Source organism: Diabrotica virgifera, chromosome 1 (assembly GCF_917563875.1).
Source record: "Diabrotica virgifera virgifera chromosome 1, PGI_DIABVI_V3a".
Classification (NCBI taxonomy): domain Eukaryota; kingdom Metazoa; phylum Arthropoda; class Insecta; order Coleoptera; family Chrysomelidae; genus Diabrotica; species Diabrotica virgifera.
The window spans coordinates 249,189,780-249,214,379 of NC_065443.1; the positions used below are offsets into that span (position 1 = coordinate 249,189,780).

General features: G+C 34.6%; 1 protein-coding gene across 2 annotated transcripts in view; it reads right to left on the minus strand.

Annotated features, from left to right (window-relative positions):
* Positions 1 to 3,425: 3,425 nt before the first annotated feature.
* The window catches only part of LOC114329570 (heat shock protein beta-1), a 90,417-nt gene continuing 69,242 nt past the window's right edge, over positions 3,426 to 24,600 (minus strand). For both annotated transcript variants that reach the window (XM_028278723.2, XM_050648431.1), the window contains 2 exons: positions 18,715 to 18,913; positions 3,426 to 4,152 (listed from right to left, as the gene is read on the minus strand). In XM_028278723.2, coding sequence (XP_028134524.1) covers positions 3,961 to 4,152; positions 18,715 to 18,913 — 391 coding nt within the window. In that variant the 3' untranslated portion in view covers positions 3,426 to 3,960. The remainder of the gene's footprint in view (positions 4,153 to 18,714; positions 18,914 to 24,600) is intronic.

Here is a 24,600-nt window from a genome sequence, read left to right on the forward strand (position 1 = left end):
ATAGTGTAACGATTGACCAAAATAAGAGACACATCGATCTGACTGTTCAAAAATTATGACGAATAAAATTTTCTGTCAAAATGCGAAACTCGCCCTGTATATTATTAAACAATGGGAGCAGACACTTTTTAATGGTCACCTGTTATTCCCCATAGGAGCCTCTATACGAGGTAGGAGTATGTACAGTTCCTCATGACTCACCCTGTATAAAGATTATAAAAACATTCATTTATTTTCATAGAAATTTAGCCAATCGGCCCGCCCTCTTGAGTTATCATCCTGCTGGATCCTCCACTGATTTCGTAACGACGTATCTAAAGCCTTCAAGCGTATTAGTTTTTCGGGTGCTAAGTATTTTTTCGCTATTTTCCATTCTCTGGAGAATGTCAGTCCATGGAGAATTTTAACGTACTACGCTAACACCACCTTCACCTTTTCAGTTTTGCTGAGTGTCCAAGCCTCTGATCCATAAAGGTAAGTAGAAAAAATGTGCATATCTATCTTATTCGGAGCCGTAGGTTTAGGGTGCCTCAAACAACAGATACACCGTTGACCATTATTAATGCTGCTTTTCCCATTTCTATTCGGACTTTTATTTCATGTAAAGGATCTAGCATTTTGACTAACCAGCTACCAAGATATTATACCTTTTCACTCTCTCTCTTTGTCTGATAATAATACTCTTGCTAATGACCATAAATTTTGTTATTATAAAATTGATTTTCAATCCATAGGTTTTACGTGGACAGATTAATCTCTCCAAATGTTTTAAAATCCTCAATGTTATCTATTATAACAACTGTATCACCCGTATATCGTTAAAAACCTCTCATTAATTGTTACATCCTCACTATGATGGTCCAAAGATTCGCTGATTCTTATATCGCGGGTGCCGAAAATCCATGCCTGTCAGTAAATCTATGAATTTATGGTTTTAAATGCTTTTTCGAAGTTTAAAAAGCATACATACAGGTCTTGATTCATACCCAAACAACACCTTTGCATCAATAAATCAATACCACAACAACGCCCCTGTGGTGCACATGCCTCGCTGATTCCAGCCAGAGTCTACTTTCTCAAATATTATGTTGTAAACAACTCTCAGCAATCCCTTAAGAGTGTGCTCATAAGGGCAAGGGCACTCATTACGAATGTTGATAATAACCAATCTTTTGGAATAGTTCTCATTAGATAAATTCTAGAGCTACTCTACTGGTAGCTCATTTTGCTGCTCTATTGGTCTGTTTGCCCTGCCCTCCTTAATTTGCTTGATCGCTTGTATGACTTCCACGTGTAAAATCGTTGGGTTCATTTCTACAAAAGGGTCGTGAGTCATCGGTAGTCAATCATCATGGAAAAGGTCTTTTATGTATTCTGACCAACCGACCAGTAAATTATTACTGTTTTTATTTACAGTTGGTTGCCTGTAAGCTCTTGATACAGAGTTATCTTGTTGACCTTCTTCTGAAGGTGAAGCTGTCATATTGAACCATCGTGTATTCTTCAACCTTTCATATTTCCTATGAATCCTGTCTTCCTTGGCATCCTTTTGGTTTATTTCCTTATATTTAATTAGATCTCGCTTACTTAATGTTTACCATCTTGTCTGTCATCCAATTTTATTTGCTTGTCGTTCTGGTAATAAATTTTCTTCTTTTGTCATTATTAGCACCGTCTTGTGCTTCGTCTCTTTTGGACTTCCCTTGACAGTAGCTGAAGGTTCTTGTGTATTTTCTGCTTCTTGTCTAATAACCGGATTTTTTGGTTTATTTTAGAACTGCTCTCTCAGTACGATGTTTAATTTTTTTGACAATTTTGTTTTCTCTTGGTTTATTTTATAAACCATATGCCTTCAAAAAAAAACTAAGTTTTCAATCTAATAACACATAAAACAACATCCAAAAATGTTATTCTACATCCTAACAGACTGAAAAAAATTAAGATTGAAAACTTAGTTTTTTGATAGCAGTTGTCGCTAGGGCATCCCTGCCATTTCGTTCGTTGCAATCCGTGACTGCACGCCGCGGTTTATCCTAGTTGGGCCAGAGAGAGCAGCACATGTGCCTCCTGATGAGAGACTAATACGTTTCGAAACCGGTAGAGGTGCTTGCTGCACTCTCTGATTTAACTGGCATAATGATGCGGCTGTAGTTTCGTATTGCAACGAAATTGAAAATGGTTATCCCTTTTTGACATATTTCTTTACTTTGCTTTAGTCTATTGAAAAGATACATTTAGGTTGCATTTTTCAGAGGACGAAATTTTATTTTTTATGGGGTAGGGGGGGAAGTATAAGCTTTAGGTTCAAGTTTGTGTGATCGCCACCCTTGCCCTCAACATCCGTCTGGAAAAAGGGGCACAGCAAAGGGTTTTCGTGCTGTATCTCGTAAACTAGCACATTGTGCCCAGTGTCACAGCTAAGGCACGTCATCTTCTTGAGTTTCGAGGGTTTTCGGCATTAAATTTATGTAAACAGTTTCTCCGGCGGTTTTTGGGGTTAGGTAAAACGAATATACCATCAGAACTGCCTACGGTCACGTCATCTGCTGGAGTTTCGAATGATTTAGTCACTAAATTGTTGCAAACAGATTACACGGGGCGATTTTTGGGGTTGCTGAACACGAATACGCTATCAGAACCGACCGCCGGAGCACTTCGTGCTCACAGTCACTTCTAAGGAACGTCATATTCTGGAGTTACAAAGGTTTTCGGCACTTAATGCATGCAAATAGATTAAAGAGGGGTTTTGTGGTCGCTGAATACGAATACGCCATCAAAACTGACCCCCGGATTACCTGGTGCCCAAGCTCAGTGGTAAGACATGTTATCTTCTGGACTTTGAAGGATTATTAAGTAGCAGGTGTACCGGGGGGTCGGGTCTGATGGCGTATTATTGTTTAGTAACCCCAAGTGATCTGCTTCCACCAATTTAGTACCAAAATCCCTCAAAACTTCATATGGCGTGCCTTAGCAATGAACTTGGGCACTAGATGCTTCCGTGGTCGATTCTGATGGCATATTCGTCTTCAGCGACCCCAAAAACCCACCGAATAACAAAATCTGGCCCTTAATATACTTATTTTGACATGTTTATGCACTTTTGGATGCATTTTATGAATTTTAAAATGCAACTATGCACTTCCACCCATTTCTCCATTGCACACCTTTTCTTGACATCATCCTGAACATGTTGCACGTTTTGAACACGTTGCAAAAAGTTGTAACTTTCTAAGGGCTGTATTTAAAAATCGATTTATTTTGTGCTAACTGCTCAGGTATATATAGTAAGATATAAAAGAAAGTGATGCCAAGTATATGTCATCTTTTATTAAACAAATATTACACAATAGCATATGCCACAATAATTTTGTACTTGATTTCAATAAAACAACAAGAGTTATATAAAAGAAATAAGAGTCCAAACATACGAGATTAAAAATAATTTATTCGTAAATATCCTACACATGATACAATTTGTTACACTACGCCTACGGTGAAATTGCTGGTTATTGAACATCGAACCATAGACCTTCACAAGAATTTAACCAAACAATTTTACATTAGCTTCAATTTTTTTGTCACAAATAAAGTTGTTAAAAATTATTTTCATTGCATAATTAAGCTTTGTGAAAGGATGTTAATCAACCTTCAAGTTTACGGCCGCCATCAAGAAGATAGTCACAAATAGTATGAGCTTTTGAACCATCCGGCAACGATGCATGAGGTTTATGGTGTATTTAACGATTTGTGACTTGTGCTGTGTAGACAGTAAGTACTTTAGAGCCAACACTAAATTTGTGACTTATCCTAAACAAGCCAGACAACGTTGCCAGGTTTTAAAAATGAAATAAAATAAAAATTTTGTTAGTCACATGAGTTGTTACATTTTAAATAATTAATCGATGAGTATTTACTAGCGGACATAAACGCTTCGAAGGCTTACAAGGAATTTTAAATTACTTAATGTTGGATTGGAATTAATTTTTCCCCTGAGGTGATAGCTGGGAGAGGTGCTTCGACAGTGAGGACGCCATCTTTACTTAATGAGCTCTTGATGTGTTCGGGATTTGTTCCTTTAGGCAGCAAGAATTCCCTATTGTATTCTCTGTATACGGATTTTGATTCTGTTTTCTCTTCGTGCTTGGCGTGAACCTGAAAACAAAAGAAAAGACGTCAGTTATATTATGCCTTATTTACCATATAGGTGATTTGTTTTGTGACAAAAATTATTCTAAACTAAAACAACTGTACAGTAATACAGTAAGATCCCTTGAAACGACAGAAATGTAATAATGTTACTAGGGGCTGTACATTAATCACGTGAGGCTCGAAAGGGGGGAGGGCTCCATAAAAATTCCGAAATAATGGGGAGGGGGTGTAGTAATATATCACGTGTATTTATTTTTTCGGCAAAAGCGCGATACTCAACCGAAAAGCGGCGTTATATTATTTTCTTCACTATTTTTTTCCACTATTTCCTGTTTTTCGTATTTTTTCCCAGTTCGGCATCCTTAGTTTTCTTACATCAGTTTTAACCTCTTCTAACCACTTCTTTTTTGGAAAAACGGATATACGTGTAGTTTTTCCATTCCATTATTTCGGAACGCTTCGTTATATCTTCGTACCCCATTTTGCAGTCGTCCAGTTACCTATATTATATTCCAAAGTCTCAAGAGCATTTCTTTTTTCCATTTCCGTTTGCTCCATTTCTTTTCTTCTGCGTCGGTTTCTTGAAATTACTCCACCGTATGAAGGCCTGGGCAAATTGATTTGACCTGTATTGCCCTAGCCTGCAGAAGGATTATCAGATTTTTGTCCGTGGCCTCCAAGGTCGCCAGACATTACCCCTATGGATTCCTCAATCTGAGGAATCAAAAACGTCGAAGATCTCAAACATTAGATAACAAGAGAGTTAGATATCATCATTGAAGATTTCGCTATGCTTGCTCGCATTATTAATTCGATCAAAAAACGTTCTTTGAAGTGTATTGAGATGAATGGTGAACATTTTGAACACTTATTGTAAATACATAATTATTTTTTGCAAGTTTGCCAGCTAACTAATAAAATATCGATTCTATTCTATCTACACGTGAGATATTTTGGTATTAATTAAGAGTGCAATGATCTTTTGTTTAATTTTGCTTAATGCATTACCGATTATGCATACAAAGTTGTTTTAAATACAAGCGGTGTAAATATACGACAATCCAGTGAACTGGCACGTGCCTACCAGAAATAGATGTTTTAGAGGCGTGTTTAGAATTAGAAATGATATACGATATCCATTAGGTAGTTCTTATAACTTATAAGAATATTGATGGGAATAGCTTTCATGAATAATTATTGAAGAATAATTCATTTTAGAAGTTGTCGTAATTATATCGTTCATTTTTGTCTTGTAAGAATTTTTCATTGAATAACTACCTTTTAAGTCGCAGAGTTTAACGGTAAATGACTCCCTTGAAAAATTTCTCCATCAACACTGGACAATAATTTTCTCATCTAATAAAATGTTTTTTGGAGCTGTTTTAAAAAAAAATAAAAGTTTATGGAAAATGTATCATCTTGCCTTATATCGATGGATACTTTTATTTCCTTGTATTCGATTATAGGCCTGGATCACGCGTACCAAAAAAATTTTTTTAATAGCAAGTTAAAAAGTTAATAGCTTAACGGTATCTAGTCGGACTAACTTTTATGTATGGTAATAGTGGAACAAGGGAAGTTTTAACTGTGGAACGTGATTTTAATATTGTGAAAACTATCAGGTTGTTGTCAAGTTTATTAAATAACAAACTTTATATTATAATATATGAAAAAATGTTTGTCCGACAAATATGTTGGGCATTTTAATAAGTCCGACATGTAGAACATATCAAATGACAGGAATTATGTTGGTGACAAATAGCAGTTTGATTTTTGCATGAGAGTTTAATGAAAGGGTAACAAATCAATTGGAAGTTCTGTCCGACAAAATACATGGACGTTTTCGTAGTCTGACGTTCGAAACCTGTAACCTGTTCTACAATTAAAACTTCCCCTGTTTCAGTGTTACCATCCACCAAAGATTGTCGGACTAGACACCGTTAAGCTATTAACATATTTTCAGCTTGCTATTAATACACTTTTTTTTTGGTACGTGGAATCCAGGCCTATTATGTTTTTGTACCTAGGGTTGGAACTACGAACAATGATGGAAAAAATAGAAAGGCATGTGACAAAAAAGAATAGAAGAGAAGGTAAACCGTATAAAACATAATCTTAGAAAAGAAAATATTTAAGTCGGTATATGAGGTGATAGGGAGACGTAGAATAGCATGGCTACGCAACCTGAGAAAATGGTACGGATGTACATCAAATGAACTTTTAGTCCTAATAGCCTATGATCATTGCCGACGTCCGTAGCGGAGATGGCACTTGAAGAAGAAGATGTGACAAAATAGGTTAAAATTTATCTATTGGGAGAATTGTGGTGTGGCACCTATCGATTATAAGAGTTAAAGAATGGTGCATGTTTCAATGGTGTAAGACTGTTAGGCAAGCCGCACACCAAAGAAACATGAAACGAAAAACATGAAACATGAACCGTGAAACATGTTTCATGAAAATAAAACACTGCTAAACAAATCTCAAAGTCCGCCTACCAATGAAACGAGTGTGTATATTTGTTTAGCAGTGTTTTATTTCCATGAAACGTAATTTACGTTTCATGTTTCTTTGATGTGCGGCCTGGCTAGAAGATGCTTAAAAGTAGAAAAGCTATGAGTGGATTATACGTGATGAGCGCGCTAATAACCGGCAAGATAACGCAAAAGATGGAAGACATATCAAGTTGTGAGATAAAAAGAAATGCAACTAACCGAGTTGGGAAATTTAGCGATAAAAATGTATAAATATACATTATATTTATTGTTTCCCACCTTTAGACGTATCAGAGAAGTGTGTCAACTAAAACTTTCACTGTCACAGTGGCAGTTGCCAAACTCGTCCGATACGTCTAAAGGTGGGAAGCAATAAGTAGAATGTAAATTTAAAGGTTTTTATCGCTAAATCTCCCACCTCCACTAGTTTCATTTCTTTTTATCCCACAACTTAATATGTTTTTCATTTTTTGCTTTATTTTGCCGGTTATTAGCGCGCTCATCACTATATAACAATTTTCTTGTGTTCATTAAAACGAGAAAATAACCCTAAAATTATACAGGGAATGTAGTTACTACAAGAATGATTAAATTTACTTTAGAATAATAAAAACTGAGAGTACGAAGCAACATAAAGAGTACAAACAGAATAAGTTGGCTTTCAAACGTGACTGCACTATCATAATTTAAAATAAAAAAAGGGAAAGCCTAAAAGCCTAAATGTTCATATCGTGTGTCTTTTGAATTCACTGAGAGCTAATATAAAACTTTATTAACAATAGATACATACTTTACTTGAATTGCGAGGGGAGACGCCGCGCCGAGGCACACCAAAGGAGTCAGACAGGGATGTTGCCTCTCTACTACTCATGACGTATCTTAATTAAAGAAAGGGACAGAAACATTAAAATTAATGGGCATGAAGACGGGAAAGAAAGACTTATTGTTTACAATGTTGTTTTGCTGAAGATGATGTGCTACTAACACAAGATCTACTAAAGGATTTAAATTAAATTATAATACAACCCCAAAAAAACTGAACTAATCATCAACATGGACCATTAGAAAATATCAAAGTGGCAAAGGATGAGAAATCTGAGACTATAGTTGAAGTCAGATCCAGTAAATATCTCAGAACAATATTGAAATCTTTTGTAAGTAGCCATTTTGTGTAGGTAGCGTGTGTTGAATAAATGTATGTGCGTGCCCAGAGCTAGCGTATCGCTCTGCTCATTACGATACATATTATCGGCATATATCGGGTAGCTGTATTTAATATACATGGAAACGATGAATAATAAATCTCGTATCGAATAAATAAAGATAAAAATATGGTGAGATATCTTATGCATGGAATCGATGAATAACAAATACCGTATCTAATAAATGTTAAATTAAAGACAAAAATGTGAGATATCTTCGTTTAATTTTATGGGGTAAAAGCATTTAAAATGAAACGAAGAAAAGTGTTTATAAAATCATTGAATAAAGTAAAATAAAGTATGGCACAGAAGCGTGAGATATATTTAGGAAAGATAGAAATAACTTTAATTTACAATTACAAGTAAAAGACTTGAAATTGGTATATTTTATTACAATATTAAAATAATGAAAATATTCAACTACCACTACTATCGGTTTATAGCATTCACTGACGCCTTCCAACTCCTAACCGTCATTCTTCTCTGTTTAACCATAGATCAGGAGGGATTTCCCTTTCCTCTAGTTCTTTTTCAATTCCCTCGCTCCAGCTTCTTCTCGGCCGTCCTCTTTTCTTTCTCCCTTGTGGTGTCCAAGTCAAAAGACCTTTTGCTGTAAGTGCCATCCATATCTGCGGCGAGGTCCGTAATCATGATAGACTCGAACTTTAGAGACGGCTGCTCTTAAAAGTTCATTTGTTGTATGTACATACATCCGTACCATTCTCTCAGGTGTCATCTATGATCTTCTGTCTCCCTATGCTTCTCTTTCCTTGTATCTTTCCCTGCAAAATCAGTTGGACCAAGTTGTATCTCTCTACGTATAATTTATTTATTTAGCGTATGGCTTAAATACATCACAGAATATATTTATATTTATGCATTATACAATGCATCACAAACAGATTCCAGTTTTTTTATATATTCGATTGACCCTTCGGTTGCCATTACAAAGTCTATAGGGTCGCCTGTGTATGCTCTGCGTGGGCAGTCCTGAACAATGTGGCTGATCGTCTGTCTTGCAGTGCCGCAGTCACAAGAAGGCGAGGGAAGTTTACCCCATCTGCGAGGGAGTCGGTGCATCTTCCACAGTTTGTTCGAATTCGATTAAGGGCTGCCCAAATCTTACGGGGACGTTCAAATTCGCTACGTTTTCCTATGATGTCCGGTAGACTATGGTAATGCGGATCTGTCTTACTTTCCCAATCTTCTCTCCATCGGGTATTTAAGTCAAAGTTGGATTGCTGCAGCGCTTGAGCAGATTTTAGAGGGCGTAACCTGGATCGGAGACGGTTTCCGTGGGAATATCGGGGATGTCGTTGTGGACTAGAAGCTGGCGACTGTCCATTATTTTGTTATGTTCGTATAATATGTCCGCGATATAGACCATCATCAGTGAAAACATGACTACCTTCACAAAAGTCAGTCATAATTCGGCGTAAAATATCTAAATTACATTTTAAAGTATATAAAGATTAAAATGGTTATGAAAATGTAATTTAAATATTTTTATACCGTTTTGTGAGTTGATTTTATACACTCAAGTTTTCACTGACGATGGTCTGTTAGGACCGAAAACGTTTTGGATATTTCCACTTTTTTAATATTTTAATGAATAGGTATACCAATTATTACACAGGACGAGAATTATTACTTCATTGTATAAGTTTTTTTTAGCACATATTGGAAATGTGCTTCCAATGTGTGTGCTTGACTCTTGTGTCTCACTGACCAATGTGTGTAGTCCAGTCCAGTCATGACTTACGGCGCCGAAACACTATCGTTAACCCAGGCCACAGCAAACAAACAGAGTGGCCCACAGAAGAGTGGAACGTTCACTACTTGAACTGACTCTCAGAAACAAGGTTAGAAATGAGGAAATAAGAAGAACAGGCGTCACAGATGTCATAGACTGAAGTGAAATTGATCGGGTCATGTAGCCAGAATGAAGGACGGGAGGTGGACCCCAAAAAATCACAGTGTGGATACCAAGAGAAGACAGAAGAAGTAAAGGTAGACCACCTACACGATGGACAGACGACGTCAAAATGGTTGCTGGGAATTGGTTGCAGTAAGCCCAAGACCGACAGAACTGAAAGAAATTAGGGGAGACATATGTTCAACTTTGGATTCAGAAGGCTGGATGATGATAAGTTTTTTAACTATGGTATACGGGCAACCACCAGAAACTATCCCATTTTAAGAAATATTTTTTTTATTGGTCGCAAATGGATAAAAGAAAAGACCAAATCAAAGAGATTTATGACAATAAGTCAGCGTATAGAGTTATACAGTTGCCTGCATCATACTTTTTAATATTTAAGATTACAATGTGTGATAAACACAAAATCTTACATATTAAAAATAGATATCACAGCATAATTATCACATATTAACAAATTTTTCGGTAAGGCCACGTCTACAATACATACTGTTAACATCACCTATAAACATTGTGTTGACATAATGTAATCATTAATTGCTTCGAGTTTGAGTTTAAAAATAAAGTCACTTGGCAAACCGCCTTATTATTTATTACAATAAAAGTGTAACATTCCACTGGCCAACAATGTTTTTGTTGCAAGCAGAGTATTCTAGAATGTATGTATATTTTAAATAGCTCAATAGTAAGCAGCAGTTTACAAAATATTTGAATATTTCTAAAAATGCTCGAGTATTGTCCCAGACTCTCAGAGCATACAGGTGGAACTGAAATTAGTAACCGATACAACATAATACTAACAAGTTTCAAGTCTGTGGATTTGATGTAGTTCGACTACATTGGAGGTGTGTTTTTCCAAATATACTTTACCTACTCTATGTCATATTATGTATAAGTTTTTAGTTTGTGAAAACTGTCATTATAGATAGCAATGCGTGAAGGGTTTAAAGTGTGCGTGAAGTAACAATGTATTTTTTCTACAACCGTGGTAAAAATGCAATTTATCTACTCTATGTCATATTATGTATAAGTTTTTAGTTTGTGAAAACTGTCATTATAGATAGCAGTGCGTGAAGGGTTTAAAGTGTGCGTGAAGTAACAATGTATTTTAAATGGGATTTACTTTTTCGCACACTTTCAATGGGTTTTTTGGCACACTTTCATATAATCAAATATCCTTAACTGTCGCGTTGTCATGGTGATGACAATATGAGCAATGACTTACAACAACATTTTTGACAGTTTTGTGGTTTGAAAGTAGTTAGGATTTTTAAATGTCAAAGTTCTAAAAATTGTAGAATAGAAATTAATTCCAGTGACGAAGAGTTATAGTTTTTTATTTGTTTATCGTAGATAAAATATTGTATGAAACTGTGCGTGAAGTACTTTTTGCGAACTTGTTGTCCCTCGTGCTCTAAAAATCGCGTGCGTTCGCAAAAAGCATACTTCACGAACTGTTTCATAAATAACTATTTCAGCACTCCATAGGACCGTTAAAGATGCTACTTTAAGGCACTAGTGCTTTAAATTTTTTAAGGCCCTGCAGTTAAAAGTGAATTGTCAAATTGTGAAACGTCAAAATAGTTATATTTCATTTATTAACGTTAATATTAATAGTACAACTTGCGCAATTTGAAAAAGGTGGTTTAAAAGGTTTTGTAAAATTTAATTTAAACTGTATTATTGCATTTTTAACACGTTTGTAGAAAAAAACTATTAAAATTTGTTAGAATATACAACAATAAAAGTAAGACGTTATTCTATAGTTGTTATGATTTACGTATTGACAGTATAGGCATTTTTGATGTAATGTCAAGAAAAATATAAAAATGGAATGTCAGTCAAGTTCAAGTAAAAGTTTTTGTAGATATTGTCCTGTAATTGAGAATGAATAAATTATAATTGTTGATATATAGGACGTTTGTAGAAAAAATATTGTATGATATACGTGTTAAAAAGTACATTTTTAAGGCACTCATGTGAATTGCAGAATTCGCTTCGCTTATTCTACAAACTTTCACATGCGGGCCTTAAACGTGTTATTTTAACACTTTTATATCATAAATAACTATTAAATGGGATTTACTTTTTCGCACAGTTTCAATGGGTTTTTTTGGCACACTTTCATATAATCAAATATCCTTAACTTTCGCGTTGTCATGGTGATGACAAGATGAGCAATGACTTACAACAACATTTTTGACAGTTTTGTGGTTTGAAAGTAGTTAGGATTTTTAAATGTCAAAGTTCTAAAAATTGTAGAATAGAAATGAATTCCAGTGACGAAGAGTTACAGTTTTTTTATTTGTTTATCATAGATAAAATATTGTATGAAACTGTGCGTGAAGTACTTTTTGCGAACTTACGCGATGTATAGCGCTCGCTCCATTGTCGCTCGTGCTCTAAAAATCACGTGCGTTCGCAAAAAGCATACTTCACGAACTGTTTCATAAATAACTATTTTGATCCCAAATAATACAGTGTACTTATGCCCAACGAACCACAAGGTATTTAGTACAGCAATACCTCAACTGGATAGTATACTCTGGAAAAAGCACATCCCTCGGACAAAAATTAAAATATACAAAAGTATCATATACCTACATAGTTCATTAAAAAGACGCATCCAGAATTAAAGCAATGAAAATGAATTCGCGTAGACGCGGGTTGCCAATTTACTAGAAAATATTGAAATCACAGTAATATTGAAACCAGAGAACATGGGCCTAGACATCGTCGACAATTTGGAAACTACAGAATGCAAAAGGCTGAAATGGTATGACCATGAGGAAAGTGGCAGATCCAGAAGATCGATGAGGCAAGAAATAAGTTAAGACTGGATGCATCGCAACCGCTGGAAGCTAGGATGCGGGAAACTGTGAAAGCTATAATAAACTAAATGCTACTATTTAGTACAGATTTTCATACTTTCATACATGTTTTCTTTTTCTTATGGTCCTTCTATTCATACCCTCTGCGTTAATTATGTCCTGATTATGATTTCTCTTATATATTTTCTCTTCTTGAAGTTGTGCCTATAAATTGTTCCTTTTCTTTATTTGGTCTGTCTTTGTATCTTTCATGTATTTTTCAAGATATTTCTGACTCAGACTCTTTTTCTTTCTATATTTCTTATCGACCAACTGCAGCAAAAGGACTAGAGGCCAAGTTTTAGATCCTTCGTCTCTATTCGGAGTTATCTGTAATATGAGTGACACTTGATCTATTGACCATAAATTCAATACGGTTCTTCTTAGAACCAAGATGACCCTAGGTACAAAGTTTCAAAGCTCTAGGATATTTCCTTCAAGGCTTACGGCACAGACATACAGACACAAGGATAACAGACAATGATAGGTAATATCATAATAAATCTTTATAAATCTAAATAGATTTTTATGTGACCAAAAAATATGTTGGCAAAAATAACTTCAAATGGAGAAATAGAGATTTTAAATACCACAGAATACAGATAGAAATAAAAAAGGAAGAAGTATAAGACTATTTTGAAAGAATATATGCATGCCATTTGTTAGCGCAAATCACTTTTACCGCTAAATATTTAAAATTAAACTTCAAAAACACACAGCTGTACTTCTACGCAGGATACGAAAGAACCGTTGCGTTGTTGCGCATAAGCGCAAGAAGGACAGTGCCAGACATTCGAAAAATATCGAAGGCATTTTCCAGTCATTGAAAATAAATGTAAGAAGTGTGTTTAATAAAATATAATAATTACATTGGAATAATAAGCGAATTTCACAATAATGCTTTTCGAAATTATAACAAACAAATAATGCTACGTTGTCCATTATTTAATAATTTTAAGAATAAACAGTTTATCAAAAATGGATCAGATTGTCACTCAAGTGAAGAATTTATCATCATCATCCAACCCTTTGCGTCCACTGCTGGACATAGGCCTCCCTCATTTTTGTCCATTGTGCTCTATTTTGAGCACTTTGCATCCAATTTCTCGGCATTTTCTTGAGATCGTCAGTTCAACGAGTAGGTGGTCTTCCACTACTTCTTTTGTCTAATCTCGGCCTCCACTCAAGTAAAATCTTTGTCCACCCCCCATCACTGATTCGGGCGACGTGTCCGGCCAAGTTCCATTTCAGGGTGGCAATTCGGGAAATTACATCAGTAACTCCTGTTCTTCGTCTTAAGTCTTCATTTTTCGTCTTAAGTCTTCATTTCTAACTCGGTCACAAAGCGATATACTCAGCATTGACCTTTCCATTTTTCTCTGAGCTATTTGCAGCATCTTAGAAGTTGTAGCTGTCAATGTCAAAGTTTCGGCACCATAAGTCATCACAGGCAACACACATGGGTCAAATGTTTTACGTTTTAAAGAAATTGGTATATCGCTTTTAAAGATGTCTTTGAGTTTTCCATAAGCTGGGAAATTCTTCGTAGATCTTTATTTCGTGTCCAAGGTATATGTATTTTTCCACTAGCTCTACTTCGTTGTCTCCAATATTGATATTTCCGCTAGGTACTAGGTTTGTCATGAATTTTTTTTTGGAGATGTTTATTTTAAGATCTACACTGGCACACACTAACTGAAGTTCATGTAGCATTGTACATATCTCCTTGAGGTTGTCAAAGAATAAAACTATGTCGTCTGCGAATTTCAAATTTGTTAATCTTCTACCGACAATAGTGAAGAATTACTGAAGTATAATGAGCAAAATAGCATTCATATATGAAAAAAAAAACAGATTAATCTGCTTGGCCAACAAATTCTATAAAAAAACTGGTAGGCGACAGGGAGACATACAATGGACTGATAAGTCGAGGAATAGTATATATAATTTTTTATTATAATACATTAAAACATTTTTTTACAATGCTTTAAAAATTATTCAAGGCCATTCGTCACGGTTGACAAACACATTTATTATCATAAATGTTGATCTCCGACATGGTATGTAATTACACATTCTAATACATTATTTATCCAACGGTGCAGATTTAATAAGGTTTACATGAACTACAAAATTTTTTTGTATTATTTTGATGAAGATCGTCATTTGGTATTGCATCGGGTTAAGTAAAGAAAATTAAAAAATACAGGTTAAGAAAAACCAAAAAATTCTGATTATTATCGAACTTGGTCCTGAATGGGGTTGTTGACTGTGTTAATAAATATAATTTACCCCTGTTGAGTTGCCCCCTGGCATAAATTACGAGCTATTTATGAGCTTCCATATCCCGCAGATTAAAAATTTAGAGCTCGTTACACTGGGCATGAATTTAATATCTTTTGTGGGGTCAACGTTGACTCAGTCCCCCACTACTTAAAAATAGAGATATTGAGTCGATCTTTGCGGCAGAATTACGAGATATTTATGAGCTTTTAAAGTGATATAGTTTCGATTTTATTCCTTGAGTTCAAGAGAAAAATGTTGAGAAAAATTAAAATATATCGTGTCGCGATATAATTCATATAGCGTATAACTTCTATGCCTAGAGAATGGAATGGAAGCGTTATAATACCCATACATAAGAAGGGAAATAAAGAGCAATTCCGAAACTACAGAGGCATATCGCTTATTAGTACAGCGTATAAGATTCTATCAATTATCTTACTAAAGAGACTCACTCCGTATTCGGAAGATATTCTAGGCGACTACCAATGCGGCTTTCGAAGTGGAAGGTCAACAATAGATCAAATATTTACCATCCGACAAATATTAGAAAAAAACTGGGAATTCAACCGAGATGTACACCAAATCTTCGTAGATTTCCAGCAAGCATATGACTCGATAAAAAGAAGCAGACTATGACTAGCAATGCTAGAAATGGGAATACCAAGAAAATTAGTGCAGCTCACTCAAATGTGCGTGGCAGACTCATATGCACAGGTAAAGATAGGAAACAGAACATCGATGCCATTTAGTATAACATCAGGGCTTAGACAAGGAGACCCTTTATCACCATTGCTATTCAATTTGGCTTTAGAATACGCAATAAGTAAAATATCGTCTGAACTAACAGGGGGATTCGCAAATCGAGGATCAAAACTATTGTTGGCCTTTGCCGATGATCTAGATGCAGTCGCTCATTCTACAAGAGACGTAAGAGAGGTGTTTTCACAGCTCGAGGAGGAAACAGGTAACCTGGGCCTTCGAATAAATGAAGAGAAGACGAAATATATGCTGGTGACCAAAAATCCAAGACCAAGAGTTAGACAGAACGTAACTATTAATGACCACAACTTTGAAGTAGTAAAAGAGTTTAAATATCTGGGAGCAGTAATCACAGAGGACAATCACATAGAAAAAGAGGTCTCAGCAAGAATAGCTGCGGGAAATAGAGCATTATACTCCCTATCATCATTATTAAGATCTAAGCTGCTGAAAAGACAATCTAAATTAAGACTGTACATGTCAATTATTCGCCCAGTTGTTACATATGGGAGTGAAACATGGACTCTACATCAGCGAGAAATAAATAAATTGCTGATATTTGAAAGGAAAGTCCTCAGAATGATATTTGGTCCTCAAAGAGATGAATTGACAGTAGAGTGGAGAAGGCGCCGCAATGCTGAATTAGTGACTCTATATGGTACTGAAAACATCGTCAGACATATAAAAGCTAATCGGATAAGATGGGCAAGTCATGTAGTAAGATCAGAGGAAGACAGAGTGCTAAAGACAGTGTTCTTCGAGAGACCAGACGGTAGAAGATCAGTGGGCCGTCCCAGAAAAAGATGGAAGGATGATGTTGAAACCGATCTATCTAGGATTGGGGTACAACAATGGCAAATCGAAGCGCAAGATCGCAGACGATGGAGGGCCATAGTGGATGCGGCGAAGACTCACCCTGAGTTGTAAAGCCAGTCAAGAAGAAGAAGATAACTTCTAAGAATAAACTCTTAAAATACGTGAATTTCGATTGAGCTACAATCCCTTTTGTACGTTATCAAATGTTATGTTGCATTACAACACAACATTTGATAATGTTCTTACTTATTCAAAAGGATATAAAATAATTATTGGAATTAATAAAAATTTTCACTATTAAATCATAAATTAGTAAACTACATATATGTAGAAGCAAAATTCTCTCTTAAACCGAGAAGATAGGGAGGTTTTTTGCAAAGGGGTTGTAGTCAATAATAGAAATGCGCATATTTAAAAAGTTTATTCTTAGAATTTATACGCTATACGAATTATATCCGCGAGACGATATATTTACTCAACATTTTTCTCTTAAGTTGAATCAATTAAAGGGTTGTTTGGGGGTTAAGGGGATGACTCAAAAATCTAAACTATATCAGTTCGAACGCTCATAAATAGCTCGTAATTAAGCCCCCTCCTCACAAAAATAAATTCCTTCTCAGAGTGACGAGCTGAAAATTTTTACTCTGCGGGATATTAAAGTTCATAAATAGCTCGTAATCTAGCACTATTTGTTTTTTAATTTTTGCAAGATGGTAATTCAACAGGGGTATATAATTTTCCTACAAAGCGGTAGTTTTCATAACAGAAAAACTAAAAACACAACATTTTCTTTGTTATTAAAAATAGTTATTTATGAAACAGTTCGTGAAGTATGCTTTTTGCGAACGCACGCTATGTTTAGAGCACGAGCGGCAGCGTAGCGAGTGCTATAACATCGCGTAAGTTCGCAAAAAGTACTTCACGCGCAGTTTCATGCAATATTTTATCTACGATAAACAAATAAAAAAACTGTAACTCTTCGTCACTGGAATTCATTTATATTCTACAATTTTTAGAACTTTGACATTTAAAAATTCTAACTTCTTTCAAACCACAAAACTGTCAAAACTTTTGTTGCAATTTATTGCTCACATGTCATCACAATGACAACGCGAAAGTTAAGGATATTTGATTATACGAAAATGTGCCAAAAAACAGTGCGAAAAAGTAAATCCCATTTAAAATACATTGTTATTTCACGCACACTTTAAATCCTTCACGCACTGCTATCTATAATGACAGTTTTCACAAACTGAAAACTTATACATGATATGAGATAGGTACATGAAAAATGGGGCCTCAATATGAATATGTCAAAGACTTCGTCATCCCCTATCTTAAAATAGGGGATGTTGAAGAAGATCCAGAGTTAGAAATTAGAACCACAAAAACATGTAAAAAATATATCTCGGATCTATAATATGCTAAAGAAGGCACTACCAAAAGAGACATCGAAAACAGAACGCTACAGGGCAAAAAAGCGGTAAACATTATAAGCCATCTAAGCTCTCTACTATGGTCTAAACCAGAGGTTCTCAATCTGTGGTACATGTACCTCTGGTGGTACATATCATTATTGGCGGTGGTACACAAAACACAGAGAAAATTAAAATAGTAGTACTTAGTATTGATAATACAATTTAAAAATATAGGTGGTACCAAAAATAATAAAAATAACTGTAGGTGTTACATCACTCAAAAAGGTTGAGAACCGCTGGTCTAAACTAAAGATATAAGACAAAAAACGAAATTGTTAATCTATCGTACCTTGGTAGAGCCTATTATGACTTATGGGGCAGAAATTTGGCAAATCACAAAAAAAGATAGAAAAATAATAGAAGTAGTAGAAATGGATTATCTAAGGAGAGCTGAAATGCAGTTCTAGAGAACTCTTTAGAGCAGCGGTAGATAGAATTGAAACGAGACAACTAGTGTGGTATGGTCACGTGAAACGAATGAATGAAGATAGATGGCCAAAGAAAGCTTTAAATTACACACTACAACAAAGAAGAAAAAGGAGAAGGCCTTCAGTTGCCTGAGAAGAAAATGTACGACACATCATGAGAGATAGAGCCATCAAAGAAGACGAATGGGTGGACAGAAAACGATGACGGTCGAAATGCGAGAAGCGGCAGAGGCCGTAGGAACCTTGCTTATAAATAGATAGAAAAAATAAATATAAATATTGGAATACTTACCAAGAGTTTATTATCAACAGTTTTGACTACAATTTCTTCTGGAGCATACTGACTAACGTCGAATCTTAATTTTAGGCTCTTTTCGTTACCGTCCTGTTGGATTAGGGGAGAGTTGAGATCGTCGTACCATGTTCTGACATCACCACTTGGTGCTCTGTGGGCTAAATCTGATCCTGTGCTGCTTTGCTGTGTCGTTGAACTAAAAAAGTAAAAAATTGCAAGAATAAAGATGTGGTCTAAATGTTTTCTTATGCTTAAAGTAAGAAACTGATAACTATTCTAATCGTACATGGTGTGAAGTGAAGATGAGGTGTAGAAAAAAAGTTAGTAAAGAAGGAGAAACTACAGAATTTATACATAAACTACAAGTTTTATGCAATAAAAAACGAACTTGGTCAATCAGGCTGAGGATCATCTCAGATTGCAAAATTCCTAGACACAAGTACTAGCATAAAAAGGCACACCTACCCAATTATTTTTTTGTGTGCAAACGTATTCAACGCATCAAAATGCAAGAATTTTAAGTGTGGTCCGCGACCCCTGTCAAATGGTATGATATATTTTTGTACCTTTTGCATTCTTTATATTTTTATTTTTTGTTTATCCAAATGTATCCAAAATTGTCCAAGTTTATCTCAGTTTATCCTGGTAGGGAGTCCCAGGTTTTTCCATTGGGAATCCGTTTTTACCCTGATTGGGAGTTCAGTTCCCCCGAACCTAAGTATGGAACCCTCTTATTCAAAATTCGGCTCCTTCCGACGTCAACACCCAGTTGATCTGAATAAGAGCTTTATCCAATGTATTGTGAGTATTTTTCCTTCTACTCTCAGCAAACGCAGCTCAAAGTATTTTTGAAAAATTTAATCGCAAAGTGAAAGATTTACATTATTACCGAGGGTCGAAAGTCCCTTAGAATAACCAAAAAGTTTCTTTTGAATGAGATATTTGAAATTAAAAATCACACTAAATATTCTTTTTTTCACCCCTGTACCTTATTAAAATAAATATTATAGAAGTTTTCAGGGATTTTCGGCCCTCGGTAATAATGCAATCTTTCATTTTGTGTTTAAATGTTTCAAAAATACTTTAGTTTTCTCAGGATTCGAAAAAAATGAATGCATTTAAAACACGTTGATTCGAAATTTTGCGCCTACGCCCTTAAAGTGACGTTCAACATTCACTGTGATTAATTGTACGTTCCATAAGAAAATGTGTTTAGTTTTTTTTTATTGTTGTTTCATTTGTTGGTCCAAACTTCTTTTCCTTTGATAAAATTCGTTGGAATTTAGAAGTCGTATAAACTTTAGTAAATATCTAATAATCTAATGAACAGTTTCAGTTAGTTTTAACCCGGTCTATATAGACATTTCAAATAACAAAAATTGCCGGAGAGCCAAATTTTGGTAGAGAGCTAGGGTATACCATAACAAATAAAGTTTAAAAAGTCCCCATCGATCCCATGTGTGCGTCAAAAGTTATTCGGGGTCAAAGGTCAAAATTTGAGATTTTTTGGATTTTTTTCGAAAACGGTAAGTTTTATCAAAAAAAACCTTAAACCAAAGTTGTAGATCTTAAAATTCTCTACAAAAATAGTCCTTGCTATTTTTTTCCTAAGAGTTGCCATTCCTGAGATATCGCGATTCAAAGAGTCACATTATACATGATATTCACACGTTTCCACACCAGCTACTGTGAGGTAGTGTACTCGGCGCGATTTTTTTACCGTGGTTTCCCCTGTAGGCCTAATCCACTAACTGTTTTGACAATTTTAGGATAATTTAAGGAAACAATACCGGTCAAGTTCTAGATATTACCTTATTATTGATATTGATTATTGATATTGCTATTGATTATTAGGTTAACTATTGTTTTGATTTCTTTAGATATTTTAATCAGATTCATATTCTTGAAAGTCTACTTCAACAGTCAAGTCTTCTTCGATTTCATCTTCTTTCTCTTCCTCTTGCTGGATGTTCAAAAATTGTTCAAATGTGACTGAGTCATTGGTCTCTTCATTAAAATCACAGGAGTCTTCCTCTGTTGTACTAAACTGGACATTTGAGCAAGACTGACCTTGGCAGTTGGTACACACTAGAGAACACAGCAACCCGACTTTTTTACATCCACATTTGGCACTACAACCTTTTTTGCAATTGCAAAAAATAGTGTTAAGGAGTTTTTCTGGAGCAGGTGGGAGTAAGGTTTTAATCGGTTCCAGAGTATTATCTATTAATTTCCAACCCCAGTCTTCTGGACTCAGTTCATTGCCTATACTAGCCCTGTTTGAACTTGATAATATACTCGATACAAATGTTGAAAAGCAGATGTTGATGTTGGAAGAAGACATGATAGTTGTACTTGTTTCTTGTTTCGCGTATTTTTTACAAAAGTTAAGTATCGGTATATATCAAGACAAATAATTTTTTTGGAGCTCCATAAACCGAAAGAAGAAAGCGAATTCCTTCCGTAATTATTGTGTGTAGAATCAAGTTCTGTAAAAACTTTACAGCAGTCAGTCAAATCTTTTTTTTTCGAATAATTTAAGTACTGACGTTTTGCCCCTTCTGTACATTGCGGACGTAGTGTCGCAGCCGGTTATCGCATGTAAAAATAAAATGTACTTTTGGCATTTGGGATAAGCCGATAAACTATTCGAAGAATCTATCTCTGTTCGCTGTTGAGCCCTTCCAGGTTTCAGAAAATAAATAACTTTATCTACTGGAGTCCTGGCAGTAATAATAAAGCAAAACTGACGACATTTTTAAAACTATAAAATTGTAGAAATAACGGTAACGGTACTAAATGGTAGACGCTTGTAATAAGTACTTACATTCACTTGAACTGAACCTTTAGCACTAAAAGAAACAGATAATATTATGAACCAGACCTACGGACAATACTGTAGCCATTGCCTATAATAGACAATCTGTTCTTTTTTAAACAATGGTATAGCCAAATGTTTTTCAAGGCCACGTGGATAGAGGAAATTCAGTTTGGGACTGATTACCTTTTGAAGAAATATTTCAGAATAGTATAATATACTATATAAAAGAGACACAAATAGGCATTTATACTTGTCTTAAGGGCCACATATGTATATACGTGGCTTATATGTGCATATAATATATAAAGTAACTTTTAAAATCGCGATATCTCAGGAATGGTAACTCTTAGGAAAAAAACTGCAAGGACAATTTTTGTAGAGATTGTTAAGATCTACAACTTTGGTTTGAGGTTTTTTTTTTGATACAACTTACCGTTTTCGAAAAAAATCCAAAAAATCTCAAATTTTGACCTTTGACCCCAAATAACTTTTGACGCACACATGGGATCGATGGGGACTTTTTAAACTTTATTTGTTATCGTATACCCTAGCTCTCCACCAAAATTTGGCTCTCCGGCAATTTTTGTTATTTGCCAAGCATTTTGATGTCTTTGACCGGATTATTTCCAACACCAGCTGTTTGCAGAACTATTTATCACGTGTCAGCTATTTTAAGGTGAAAAATTTAAAATTTATTGACATATTTCGCATTTTGCTTGTGGTTAAAAACTAAGAAATAAAAAAAAATTAATAAAACGTCTATTTCAACCGGATGTTACGTTTAATTTGCCGCTAACATCCGCCCAATTTTTCCACAAACATATTAATACACGTAAAAATTTTCGTGATAAATCAACTGTCACAAAAATTGAATTGTTTCTAAAAATAAGGAGACAGTGGTAAGATGTAGACGCCCACTTGGAGCACACAGAGACGACTCATCATCATCATCAATAGATGTTATATAATTTGACAACGTTATGAATTTAGGGAATTTGAAATGTTTTGATTTAGGCGGATTCGGGATAAAATTTACGTGCGAAGAAACAATGAAAACATAGCCAAGTGAGTGAATAAAAATAGATTCTAGATAATATTCTAATAATCGTACCTACATCGTATAATCGTATAATTTCAATGTATGTATGTATGTATTTTGAGAGTCTTTGTCTGATTAATGATGTTGTAGCAGCTGTTTAACAATGTTACCCCTCTATGTATTGTGTGGTGTCACCTTTATTTAGACAAAATCCTTATGAGAGAATTTACATATTAAGAACAAAAAAGAAAATATAATAAAATATACAATGAAGATAAAAAAGATCAAGGCAGGTTTTGTTTATATTTGATTCAGAGTTGGACCACCATCTCCATATAGCTATTTCAGCATCCTTATGCCTCATCGGTGAAACTCAGAAGTCTCAACTCAAAATATACAATATTCGAATAAACTTTCTTAGATATAAGAAAAATATTATAAGAAAGGGTTATCAAAACTAATAAAGATATCTATACCGAGATAATGTAATGAAAATAATATGTTCCAATTACATAATTTAGGTGGGAAATATTACAAAAATTTTAAATAGAATATAAAGAATAATGAGTTTGATGTAGATAATGTAGATATTGTTACTTTGTACTTTTTGTTGTTATTTCAAGTTTCTAACGAGTTTTTTGAAATTATTGAGCTTTTCGTTTTTTTGTTTTAACATTTTATTTTCCACTTTTAGACCGGGCTGTATCGTAGCCCCCGCTAGCGAAATTATTCCGATTCGATTTTTTTGCACAAACTTACTCAAAAAGAGGTCCTTATAACATATCCACAGGGTGCCGAGCGGTGCCGTGGTCGAAAAATTGTTTAAACACAATTGTTAAAATTCACAAAAATAATTTTTTCATTTCGCACAATATTTTTTTTAGATAATTTGGGTCATTCTGAGCAAAAAAGTCAGTCTTGTCATTTTTCTCTAAAATTGATTGAAAATAACAAAACAAAAGAAACTTTGACATTTAATAATGCGTTAATTAGATGGCTCTACTCGAGTTACTTGGGAACAAAAAAAGAATGAAGAAAATTGCTGCATAGGAAGCCGAGAAAATGCATTTTTTTAACGTATACCGATTTTGAACTTTGAGATTACATTTTCTCGATTTTTGATTGGAATTTTGCTATTTTTGGCAATTTTCACTCGTAATATCGATAGTTTTTATTATAATAATATATGTTATGAGAGTTTTAAAGATATGAAAATTGGTGTGGAGAAAGAGGACCGAAATAAAAAGGTGATGGTTCGAAAATTATGATCCTGTTATTTATATCATTACTGTAAATGTCGGTCCACTTTGACCGGTTGTATCTCAGGAACAATTCATTACAATTAAACGTTTTTTTCTTCTAAAAGAAGCGTCCTGCCGCTTTTTTTCCAATACCGCTTTTATGATTTAATTTAATATTTCCCGAGATATTCTATTTGTTTATAAGCCTAAAAATTGTTTATAATTTTAAAATATTCCCGAGGCCGCTTAAATAGTCCAATTTTAATTCTGTAAAGTACATTAGATAGGTACAGTGTCTTTTTATACAAAAATCATAGTTATTCTTATGTATCATAATTATTGTGGTTATTATAGTGACCATAATTTTTTAATTAACAATTCAATTGTTGCTAAACTGTTCATTCAATTTTCATCGGCTTCTGGAATTATAATCTATACGAAAAGAGCTTTTATATTACCAAGTTATTTAATTATTGTTAAACAATTACTTATCTAAAATGTAGGTTGAAAATTAAGGATTTTGTTGGAAAAACCCGCATTTTCCGGGGAAAATTTTCGTCGAAGTAAATCGGGAAAAACACGTCTCTATGCAGAATTTACTTACGGTGAATTTTTATTTGAGTGTTTTTGGTGTAAAGTTAAAATCTTTGGAGTTATAGAGTAAAAATTGAAAAAAAAAACACGATTTTCGGGCGTCATTTTGTTTATAAAAAAAGTAGCACACTATCTGCGGACTTTGCATACCTGTATTATTAATATATACAATCATAAGATTCGATTCC